This window comes from Neopelma chrysocephalum, unplaced genomic scaffold, assembly GCF_003984885.1.
Source record: "Neopelma chrysocephalum unplaced genomic scaffold, ASM398488v2 Primary Assembly neopelma1_42b, whole genome shotgun sequence".
Classification (NCBI taxonomy): domain Eukaryota; kingdom Metazoa; phylum Chordata; class Aves; order Passeriformes; family Pipridae; genus Neopelma; species Neopelma chrysocephalum.
In genome coordinates this window covers 6,054,403-6,066,488 of record NW_020897701.1, presented here as the reverse complement: position 1 = coordinate 6,066,488, position 12,086 = coordinate 6,054,403, and the positions used below count along the sequence as shown (strand labels likewise).

Below are 12,086 nucleotides of genomic sequence, written 5' to 3'. Positions count from 1 at the left end.
CCTTTTATTAAAATGTTGAGGGAATGAGGTGTTGTAGTGCTACATTCTGCCTTAACCAAAAACCTCAATGTAAAAAGGCCTGTTTAATATGATAAACTCTGAACCTACAGATGTGAGACGTTCTTCTTTGAACAGTGATTTAAGATACTGATTACAGTCTGATTTTTAGGCCTAGGTCTTTCTTGTAAAGTGAATGTTACTGGGGGAATGACATATGTCAAAATTACCAGATCAGTATTAGGAAAATAACCTAATAATAGATCTACTGTTTGCGTTGTTTTGTGTATGTTATATTGCTTCTTAATGCTGTTTGCATACTTATTTTTAGTACCAGGGAAGATGCAGACAACCCAGTGGTTCCTGGACTAGTTTTATTCCTGTACTTATATCATAAAGGGTTGGAGAAATTGTATCATGAAAGTTCTTGTAATAAGCCCTTTGACTGCTGCCTAGTTGTTACGCATATATTTCAGGGGAGTTATGCTCTATAAATGAGAAATGCATAATTTCCTTTTTCTGCCTGCAATTAGCAAAATGCTATCTGAACAAGGGCATAAGCCCTATAATTGTTCTGAATTAGAGGCTGCTTATGGTATTCTTCTCTGCTCTTTTGATAACATGTCTTCAATGTAAGATGCATTCTGAGGATTTTATTATTTCTCACTTAGTGGAGTTTTTGCTCTGTTCTTCCTTTCATACGCTGCCACTTTTTCCACTTATTCCTCTGCAGTCCACCTTTTATACCAGAATAGCTATATTTTTAGCTTTGATGTGTCTGTCTTGCTTTGTGGTACTTCCATCAACTTCTTGAGATTACTTGGCTTCTTATCTTTCTTTTTTTTAATTATTATTATTATCATCTTGCACAGGCCTCTCGAACTACTACTGGGTAAGCTTGTTGAGATCAGTAACTTTTCTGCTGGTATTGTGTGAAAGTCAAGGCTGACCATTGCCCCACAAGGCAAGGGGTGCCAAAACCTCCCACTGTGAGTGAAATGAAGCCAGTTAGTCTGTCAGAAGTTATGAATGGTCATTGGGACACCCGAGGCATTTTTCAATGGGGAAAGAAGAGCAGGGGAACTTTTCCACTGGAGTGGCTTAAATGTGTTTTGAAGAACAACTTCACTCCCATTTGTTAAATCTTTCATTAAAGGGTATAAATTCACATACTGTCCTTCCCTGTACAGAGTATTCTGTTTTACAGAATTGAGGCTTCATGCAAAGTATTTAAAACCTAAGAATTAAAATAAGAGTGTCTTTTCCTATTTAATCTATGATCTCTGCTCAGGTTGTATCAATTCTAGGCACTTGAGTTTACTTGAGCACAGACTGTAAGAAAAGCAAAAATTCAAGTAAAATAACAAAGTGTATTTTTTGCCTCAATTCTGTCTATTCCTCTGCACTCCATATCCTAGAAGTGACTTATCCTTAGAAGTGACTTAATTTGACTAGAAGATGGGTGGTATATAACTGCAGGCTGTATAACTGCAGGCTCATCTTGGGATCCTTTTATGAAGTAAGAACACACCTCAGTAAGCTTGTATAATCCTTTAGTCTTGTTTTCTCTGTCAAAGCAGGGGTTTTGTACCAGTGTGATAGGAGTTATGTTTTCACATTTAGTAACCTTAAATCATTTTTATCTTTTCCCCTTCTTTTTGTGGATTGCTATAATAATGAGTGTCTTTTTTGGTGTGTTTTCTCCTGTCACCTCCCTGTTTCAGATTCACCACGTCATTTCTGGTGGTATCACTTAATCTGCTGGCTAATGAGTGCTGCTGGTATCATTTGTATCCTTGTTGCTCATGAACACTATACTGTAGACGTCATCATTGCTTATTATATCACCACACGGCTCTTTTGGTGGTACCACTCCATGGCTAATGAAAAGGTGAGTGGCAAATATCTTTTAGAATCAATGTATAGCCTGCATTTGTTTGCCCAGAGGTCTAAGTTAGTTTTTAATTGCTAAATAAAAATAGAGGCTTCATATTGAAGTTTAAACAGAATGGGCAAGGAATTTCACTTTACTGTTTAACTAAATATTAATAATTTGTCTTGAAAACGTTTTTCTGAACTTTGAGGTTTTATTGCTGTAGTTAGTGTTCAGAATAGCCTTTGTTTGTCTCAGCTTATGAATAATCAGTAGTTTAGTAATAAAACTTGTGGCCAACTGACATTACTTAGACTATCCTAACATTCTAGTGACAGTTCTGTACATGTCGATAAAAGTATATTCTTCAGAAGGTATCTGCTGCAGTTGTTTAAACAATACTTTCAAGTAGAAGCATAGCTCCCAAGCCAATTTAATTCAATTTTCAGCTATTAGTTATGAATGAAAACATGACATGCCTGGAAGCACTCATATTCAAAAAGACTTGGATGCTTTGTATCCCCAAATTTTGTACAGCGACAAAACATCCCTTTGTGTTAAAGATGCTCACTTTGTCATATGCATTTGGACTATGATCTATGCGTTATCTCAATTCTGTGTTTTCTAGGCTAAATGCTCATTGTCTTTGCAGAAATGTGTTTCTGTAGTTGTCTTGACTCAATATAATTGATTATAATGCTTTAAACTGACTGTCTGTTTCCTTTTCCTCTTTATCTACTTGTGCCAATACAGACTTTAAAGGTTTCTTCACAGACGAATTTTCTCTCTCGAGCATGGTGGTATCCAATATTTTATTTCTTTGAGAAGAATGTGCAAGGCTCTGTTCCTTGCAGCTTTTCCTGGCCAATATCTTGGCCCCCCAGCTGCTTCAAATCTTCATGCAAAAAGTATTCACGGGTTCAGAAGACAGGAGAGGACAATGAAAAATCTACCTGAAGAAACAAAGGAAAGCATCTGCTCTGTTGTTTTTTTTTTGTTTGTTTTCTTTTGTTTTGTTTTTTACCAAAACATTAATGCTGTAACCAAAGTTCTTAAGAGGACTCTACTGTAACTGAAGAAGTGGACCAAGCTTCTGTGCAATTGATTGAAGAAACAATTATAGACACATTTTGCCATTTCAGATGTTTTCCTATCATCAGGCTGTACAGACCTATTCTACTCCTCAGTGCTAATGAAATGCGCCACTGATGGGATTTCTTATTAAAAAAAATGGAGCAGGACTTTGCTTTACTAACGAGATAGAGGTGCCAAAGACTACAGTAACACTTTCATTACTAACTATCACTCATCCACAGAAGCACCCAAAAGTCTCATCTTCAGAGTTCTGGAGTGCATAAGGGCAAAAACATGCTCAATTGTAAAGGCACGATATTGGCGTATCAAGGTATATAAAAAAAATAACACAATAGTGGGAAGTGGTTTGTTGCATTATTCTTGCTAATGAAGGTAAGGCCTTTGCATGACTGGTACAGCTGGAAGTGAGTCTGACTTTTTTTACACACTGGGGGTATGAATATCTTATGACCCTACAATATTGCTTACCACTATTAACTCCCGTGTATTCTACTATATACAAATTTTTACATTTTTATTAGTAATTTTATATTTAAACTGTTGTGCTACCTGATGACTTTGCTAATTAGAAATAGCTGCTAACATCAGAGCTCAAGGAGCCTAAAATTTTATTTTTAATAAGGGACACAGTTTCAAAAATCTTTAATTACAGTTGGCCTTGTTTAAATAGCTATACAGTGCCTGTCAGTGTATGTACATGCATATGCACACAAAAGCACACACTAAATGAAGTTATTTACTGGGAAGAGTGATCATAGAGTTCTTCATGCAGGTGAAAGTCCCACAGCTCTCACCTGCTTGAGGAATGCAAGGCCAGATCCAAAATGAGGCTACATTTAAAATTTAATTTTTAATTTTAGTAGCTATCTCTTGCTGAAGCTGTGTAGCAAGTTTGCTTGGGAGCCATAGTTCTGCATTGAATTTTTGGGTTTTTTTACCTGTTGGCACATGTTTCTGTGACTTTACTTTAAAAGGAAAATGCACCAAACAAAAAATTGCCAAGGTAAATACCTACAACAGCAGCATTTCTTCAATTATAACCAAAAACCCTTTCATATTAAATTACACTGTTGTAGAACTCACATGTAGGTTCCTTTTTTTCCCAGGGTTTCAGTCCAATTAAAATGTCTAGTTAAACAAGTTGTCTGAGAAAGTGGGAAATTAGCATGGGGTAAACATGTAACAAAACCACAAATTAACTGCTACCGGGTTCTTGTTGGTTTATGTTTTGTATTGTTGGGAAAGCAAAGTAGAAAATTAGCATACCATGATTAACCATTTTTATTCTGGATTAATTTCTGCAGTTAATTCAATATTGTTTTCCAATCTTCAGTGAAACCTGATGCAAAAATAAAACTGCACCAAGTGTTGAGGTGATACTAATATAAAGGAAATGCTGCTTAATATTAAGAATGTCTTGAATTGACTGACAAGTGTGAACACAATTTAAATTATGACAACTTCCTTTTAAAAAGTTCAGTTAAAGTTATAAAATGAAATAGTATTAAAATATTATTTTTTTTCAGCTAAGGGGATCATTGCTCTTGTTGTACATGAGTATTTTTGTGCATTATCAAAATAATACAATAAACAATGTTCCTTACATCCTTGGTAAAAGTTAGCTAAGAAAGAAGTTCTGCTCATGTTTGGTTTTGTTATTTAAAATGAACTTAGTAGACTCTGATAACATGCCCCTGAAGTTGTGTGTGTATGGGTATAACTGTGCTTCCATTTGCTTGCTCCTAGCAGATTTTGAACAGCTAAAAAGCCAGTATCAAACACTTAGGAGTCCTTTTTCTCTGTCATAAATGAGTCTGTTCAATGTCAGTCAGTAAATTTCCCAAGATACTTGTTATATCAGTACTACTTCATAGAGCATAATTTTTTAAAGATTAAATCTAAGCTTTGTGATATCCTAAATATGGTCATGTTAAGCCACTTGTAGTAATACTGTCTTTTAGGATTTATGAACAGATTTAATTATTGGTAACCATGCGTTGAAAATTAACATGATGAGAAGCCTTACAGGAGGAGCCTAAACAGTGGTTTTCAGCTGGTGGCTGAAAAATAAAAACTTAGGTAGTCTAGATAGCTAATTGCATAACCACCACTGTGTCTCAGTGGGATTTCTGTAATCTGTCTGCAAAGTAGATTTCATGCAAGATGAGGTGTTTGGGGTTTTTTTATGCTTATTCTTATTTCTGGAAGGAAAAAAATGTGAGTGCAATAGAACCAAGTAAAGACTCTGCTTTTGTGGGGCTGTGTGAGCTTTCCTTATACTGCTGAATTTGATAGAAGCTTCTATTGTAATACAAAAGGAAAGTTTAAGTGGCAGCTCTAGCTTAAAATACTTGATTCCTGTTCTGGCTCAGCCTTTCCATAAGTGCTTAATATTTCTTCATTGTATCCAAGCCCTCAGAAGGGTGTGTGTGGGGGGGTGGTGGTGGTGGTGTTTAATTAGCAGAAAGCACCAGTTCTCTACTCTCTCAATAGCTTTTAATTGCTTTTGCAAACCTGGATGGTATAGTTGTATTTGAAGATTGTTTAGGCCTATATATAAGGTGATGAAATGGGGTAAGTAGTCATACATGCTGATTCTTACTGCTGTAGTAGTTTATCCAATACAAACCACAACTGCTACATGAAAATTACTAATTTTAAGATCTTGGTGATTGTTGTATATTAATACCACGAAGGTGAAAATATAGTTTCATCCTAAGAGGAAAAAGGATTGCAGTAGGTAAAAAGGAGAAACTTGAACTTAGGCCTACAATTGAATTATTAGTACATTATTTGGACTGTATATGCCCAGTGTTTTGCAGTATATCACTACTTATTTTTTCCTCGTTACAGTATTTCTTACAGGTGTCACATGAGCTGCACCTGTGCTGTGACTACAACACGCTCCTTCTCTGCTGAAGAGCATTTACATGTTGAACTTTTCAGACACTTCAAAAAAACCCAAACTCAACAACTAAACTCTACACTTGTACACCTGGCATATCAGTATGACTTAGTTGCTGATGGTGCCTCGGTGTTTATGAAACAAGCTTTGTTAAATGCCTCATCTAAATTTAAACCTGAATGTAACAGGTTAACTTTCAGGATTTAAAGAAATGTGCTCCTAAGTGGTCATGCTATAGATGTTTAATTTTAATGCCAGAAATGATTAACATATACTTGAAGCCGCTGTAAATGGACACTTTTTTTCTGGTACGTGCTTAGCACTCCCATGTGGTCATAAGTGGTACTATGTATTAGTCATCCTTCATTGCAGTTTTCTTGGAAAGATTGTTACAGGTGGGGGTAGTAGCAAAAATAGCTGTGCTAAACGTTGCTGTGAACTCAGGTACTGCATTTGCTTCCCTCCTTAAAGGGTGAGAGAGAAGGAAACTAAAAAAAAATCAAGACTGTATATGCTAAGATGCATTACCCTCATGTAATAGAGAAATAAAGTTCAGTAACAGAGACAGAACTTGGAAGTCTTCTAAGATATGAGAGAGCAATCTCTTAATTGGATTATTGCAAATCCACTTACCAGTGTCTTAGATCGGAATCTGTTCAAGGTATGGCTTTCTCCCATCATTAGTATCTGGCTAGACAGTTTATGGTAAGTTGTTTGGTACTGACCTGAATTCTCTAGCTCATTTCAGTAGGTGTGAAGTATGATTTACAGTTCTAGAGACAGATCCATAAACTGCAGTGCAAAGTGAAACCTTTCCATTTACTTTAAATGAACTTTTCCATAGCTCTTTGTTTTGTTTGGTTTTTTTTTAACTTATAAACCTTGAATCTTATAGATTCATGAGGTAATTTTGAGAACATGTCCAGTCTATCAGATGCACTGAAACCATTTTTCTTTACTAGTAGACTTAAGTACTAGTTAACTAGCTCCATTGTCATCTTGATATTTTTACAATACCCATGTTTTGGACTTAGCCAGAACTCTTCTATGAACACACAAAATTAGAGTGATACTGTAAGGTTGAACACTTCTGAAGTGTTCTATACAAGGCACTGTAAAATCAACATCTTAAATTCAGTTACTGAGGAAAGGGATCTTAAAAATAAATACTTCTGTTGGGCTCCACTCAAATGAGTGTTGCTGCTCAAGTGCACGTGAGAAAAATATCCTAGCATGTCACTGAAGTAACTTTGCTTATAAGTAAGCCTTTGTATGCTACTTTATTATGCTTCCCAGTGTCCAAAAAGAAGTGCTGTGAAACAGGACAAAGGCTTTTGTTCTAGTATTTACAAGAAAAAGGAAGACAGATGAAAACACAGAAGTAGATGGTGATCATATGTTGCTTTTTACCTGAAATTGAGCTAAAACTACACCTAACTTCTAAGTAATGTAGAAATAAATTGTTTTTTGTGTAATAGTGCTAAAAAAAAAGCCTTTAAGAAAACAGGCAACATTAAGCACTTCATTCTACAGTACAACTGTGTATCTGTGCTGGTTCTCATCCATAACTTAGAGTGTAAAAATAAAACCCAACTCTGAGAGATGCTTGGAGATTTTAAAATACTTAAATTTTTTGTGAGTTGTTCCTTCAAGCTCTCACTAATAGCTTCTAAAACAAGAACAAAGTGCTGCAATGCTTAAAACATACTGAAGCTTTTTCTAGTTGGCTTAAGTTTCCATGGATTTAACTGTATGATTAAGTCTTATTAACCTAGAAAGTAGCACACGAGAATGTCAGGCTAGATACAGATAGCTTATGTATTGTAGGGAAACATTCTAGTTCTGAACTCATCTTTCCTAACAAAACACTCAATGCCTGAATGATGTTTTAAGATGGAGTTACAATACTGGGCAGTCTCTAATGTGTATCTAAAATACTGGTGTTGAAGATTCCTTCTCTCCTAATGTAAATTGATGATGAAAAACTCAGGAAGGTTTGAATTGTTTTCAATGAAAATGTTTAATTACAAAGGATTTTGAGTTTAGCAAATAGTTAGCAGTTTGTTTTTTGTGGCTCTTTGCTGTGAACTAACCTTTAAGATGCAAACTAGGTAGGAGAAAAGAGCAAAGCAGCTCTTGCTGGAAGGAGCAGTGTGTGACTTTTGAACTAAAATTATATTGACTGCATGCAGTCTTATCTGTACTATAGTTGAAAAAAGATGCTGTATTATAGTATTATATTTAGTGTTCACACTTTTTCAAATTATTCTGTAGCGGTTGGCCCAGTCCTCCTAGATGAGGAGTGAGTATTTTTGTCCTTTGTTTGCTGTATGGTTAAACATAAGTGGTTTTAGTTCTGGTGAATGTCAATTGAAAAAAAATGTAGATCCATTGTATACAGTGCCTAAGATGCCTAAGAGTCTATGCATGGGTTTCTTCTAGGAGAAATACTCTTCTTTCAAGCTGTGCCTATATAATAATGTCAGCTCTTGCATTTGCCCTGAGCATAGCAAGGTTTTTAGGATGTTAGCATTTGTGACACTGCAAAGAATTACTACAGAAGAATCTCATTTGTGCCAATTGAGATGACTTTTCACAAAGTAACTTCACTGAAATATATTTGACTTTTGGTTTTGGGGTTTTTTTTGGGGGCGGTATTTGGTTTGGGTTTTTGGGTTTCTTTTTTTTTTTTTTAATTAAAAGAAGAAGCAGTCAAAAACTAGTCTGAAGTAAAAGCATCTTGAGCAGTTGGGCACCCAGGCACCATGCAGGCACATGTGTGCAGAGAGGGGCCCCTGTAGCATTTGCAGTGTTGGATTCAGTACACAGAGGCTTCTCTGGGGAGGTAAACTAGGTCGTACTTACATAGTAGGCTGTGAGCCATCTTTGCTTGTCATTTTGAGCTCCTTTAAGACTGAGAGCGCAGTACTAAAGGTGGCAAAGGTGTAGTGAAAGTCACTTGCAAATCAGAAAAGTATAAAAGGGCTGAAAAGGCAGATCTCTGTAAAACCAGTCATTGGAGAACTGTGTTCTAATTCAAGGGAGCATAAAATTTGGGGTTACTTCAAGCATGTGGGTTCCATTTAAAATGAGTGGGTCTGTTTTGCTTTTTAAATTACTGGGGTTTTTTCATTAGAGACCATAGTGCTGAGAATATCAAGAGGAAGTTTATCTCCCTGCTTACTTTTACCTTTACCATTTAAGTGTTTGTGTATGAACATTATTACTAAACTCCAGCCCCTCTTACATTTTGACTAACTTGTTATCAGTGCTTTATTTCTTTAAAAACCGAGTTTGCATTCCACTTTTTTCATAATTTGTTGCCACTCAAAATGCTGCTTATACTTAAGCCTGTGCTGATTTGGGCTCCTGTCTCACTATGTCTGCCTCTTCCAAATGGCTCAATACAGAAGAGTAGGATTTACATTTGAGAAGACTCCATGATTAACCCTAAAGCCAAAAGGCATTCTTGTCAGACACATCTTTGCACAATTTGAGACTTGAAAGTATTTTTAAGTACAAAACCTAACATGCTAGGACATACTTTGGTTTTTTTCTCTCAGGAACCAGTTCTTGCTCTTTAAATGTTCAGTATGTTCGTTTGTGTTTGTTTTCCTGCTTCAGGAGAGCATGTGTGAGATGTGAAAAAGATGAGTTCTGGCAGCTTTGTGAAGTCAGGGTCATACCAAGGAACCTGAAAGTAAAAGCAGAAATAATGGTCTGACGGCTGATGTTCTCGTGCTTTCCATGTGACTTTGAGAACTGTAAAGACTTCTGTAAAAACACTGCAGGACCTTGCTTTTAACTGCAACATGTTTTCATACTGATTGACCGACAGCTTTTCTTGCATGATTTCTCCTAGGTTGAACTCGTAGTTCTGTACATAGGTTGGAGCTATATATCCAACCTTGGAAAATATTAGACAAGAAAAGCTGTTGGCTGCTGAGGAACCCTACCTGGTAATATAGGAATGCTGTAATGCCTGCACGATAAGGAGCTAATAAATGGCAGGTTTTTATGGCTTTAGGGTCCAGTTCTGCAAACACTGCACAACATTATGCTGCAATATAAAAATGATAATACTTAAAGAATTTTGTGCTGTAGTTTCCACTAATGTTTGCAAACTGGGCCTCATTTTTACATAAATTGTTCACAATTAGCAAGAGTTGACTTTCATCTTGCAAAACTTTCAGGATGACACTTTATAGCTGATGTCAGCTATTTTAGTTAGGTAACTGTGAGTGTTGTGGTTTGCTGTATATGAGCAAGAGAGACTTAGAGCTAGAGTTGTGATTTGTAAGATGTTGCAATCTGTTCACTGTATTAAAAAAAAAAAAAAACACCCCAAAACCCCTATTGCACTAGCTGTACTTTAAAAAAGCAATAACATGAGCATCTTTTAGCTTTTGTCTCCAAAGGTGGTATCTGTCATGATCATTTGCATTGTTGGCCATGAATTTGGTAAAAATGTGTTAAAGAAGTTGTCTTATGTGGTTTAGTTGGCACATACAAGTAGAAATTTTTTGTGGTCAACCTGTGTACTAACAAATGCAATACTTTGTTGGACTACTTACATGACCACCCATATCTTTAAAAATCAGAAACTTATATCCATTTCTGGTGCTAATGATCTCAAATATTATTAAGAGCTGGTATTCTCTTCTCACCCATGAACACTAGGGAAAGCTGTTTTGACATGTTTTCAATAAAGCAAAATTTCTCTACATTTTGAGCCTCTTCCAAATGCTTTTAATATAAATGACCCTTTTCTATTTCTATTTTATATAAAAGCTGCAAACAAGGTAAGTATTTTAATGCAGGAAAACATTAGAAGTATATATGTTGGTCTAAACTACATGTCCAGGTCTAAGTTTTCATACATTCTTAAGATGCCTAATCTTCTGAAACTCAGTCTGAAATACAAGAGTTGTGTTGGCAGGATTAAGGCACAAGCTAGTAGTTTAAAGAAGATCATTCTCTGGCTTCATCATTTTTGAAGCCTCAGAGACAGAGAGGATGTGAAATGCACAAAGCTGTAGCAGGAGAACACCAATTATGCAGGGTAGATCCACCTTTTGCTGAAACTTCGAAAAAACAAACTTGTGAAGGAACATGACCATGTAACCATATCTAAAGAACAGAATTGAAATTTGACGTAATTATCAAGGCTGTTCATTGTAGGACACTATAAAAACCCATGAAAAGACCTCAAACTAGATTATTTAGATTGTGGAACAGCAATGTAACTTTCTAGCTTTGTTTAAAAGCTTCACAGGCAACGTTCTCTTAAGACAAAAAACTCTTGTGCCTTCTGTTGCAGAAATTATTGTTCTCTTCCCTCCCTGCCTTTGGTTATGATTTTTTTTGTGTGTGTATAATGAAGGACAGTGCACTTCTCAATCTTTTTCAGGAGGCATTTTTGGGCAGCAGTACCTACACTTTCTACCCATGGAGAATCCCATGGAGAATCCCAAGACTCTAGTTCTTTTTAAAGGCCCCTTACATGTCACTTGCAGTTGTAAAAGTGCCTGCCTGTGACACATATGGCAAGCCTACTGTAATCAGCTCTGAAATAAATATGCTCTTATTGATATGGACACGTGAACATGCAGAGTGGGTGCCATGTCCAGGTACACCCTGGTGAATCAGCAGGGTGCAGCCTGGAACACTGCAGCACATTCCTCTGCTCTAAAGTAGTTGTGCTCTGAGATTTTGGTCCCTAAACTGTTCTCTTTCATATACTGCAATAAGTTCTCTTGAATCACTTGGACCTTGTATGCCAAGGAGTATGGGCTTGTAAAAGATCTATTTTATGGAATAAATATGTCAATGCAAAGAATATTCCATTGCTAAAGTAATTTAAAGCAGAAACCCACCATCTGAGATAAAATCAGGGCAGTCTGGGGGGTTTTTTGAGTGAAGAGAGATAATGTAGTAACAATAGTCTAGATTGTGTCTTGCTACTTGTCTTAGTGCCTGCGTTAATAGTAGGACACTTGGGAGAGCCAAAGATAGAACAAAGTCATCCATAACAGTCCTAAGCCACACTGAAATATAACTTTCCTATCTCTTAATTACTAGATGCTTTAGAGAGAAAGGGCTTTTGTTTTTTAACTTACAAAAAAAAAAAAAAGGTGCAATATTTACAGAAATATAAAGAGATAAATGGCTGCAGGTTTGAATGCCCTGCAGGTTTGAATGCCCTGCAGGTTTGAA

At 36.2% G+C, this 12,086-nt stretch overlaps 1 protein-coding gene across 8 annotated transcripts in view; it reads left to right on the top strand.

Moving 5' to 3' along the window:
• SGMS2 (sphingomyelin synthase 2) overlaps positions 1-12,086 on the top strand; it is a 61,347-nt gene that overhangs the window by 47,899 nt on the left and 1,362 nt on the right. For 7 of the 8 annotated variants that reach the window (XR_003533228.1, XR_003533232.1, XR_003533229.1 and 4 more), the window contains 2 exons: positions 1,722-1,888; positions 2,624-12,045. Coding sequence is in view for 1 of the 8 variants with exons in the window: in XM_027677070.1 (XP_027532871.1) it covers positions 1,722-1,888; positions 2,624-2,827 (371 nt within the window). In the remaining 7 variants the exon portion in view is untranslated. Of the gene's footprint in view, positions 1-1,721; positions 1,889-2,623; positions 12,062-12,086 lie in introns of those variants that run through there. The other variant, XM_027677070.1, reaches the window with a different exon arrangement.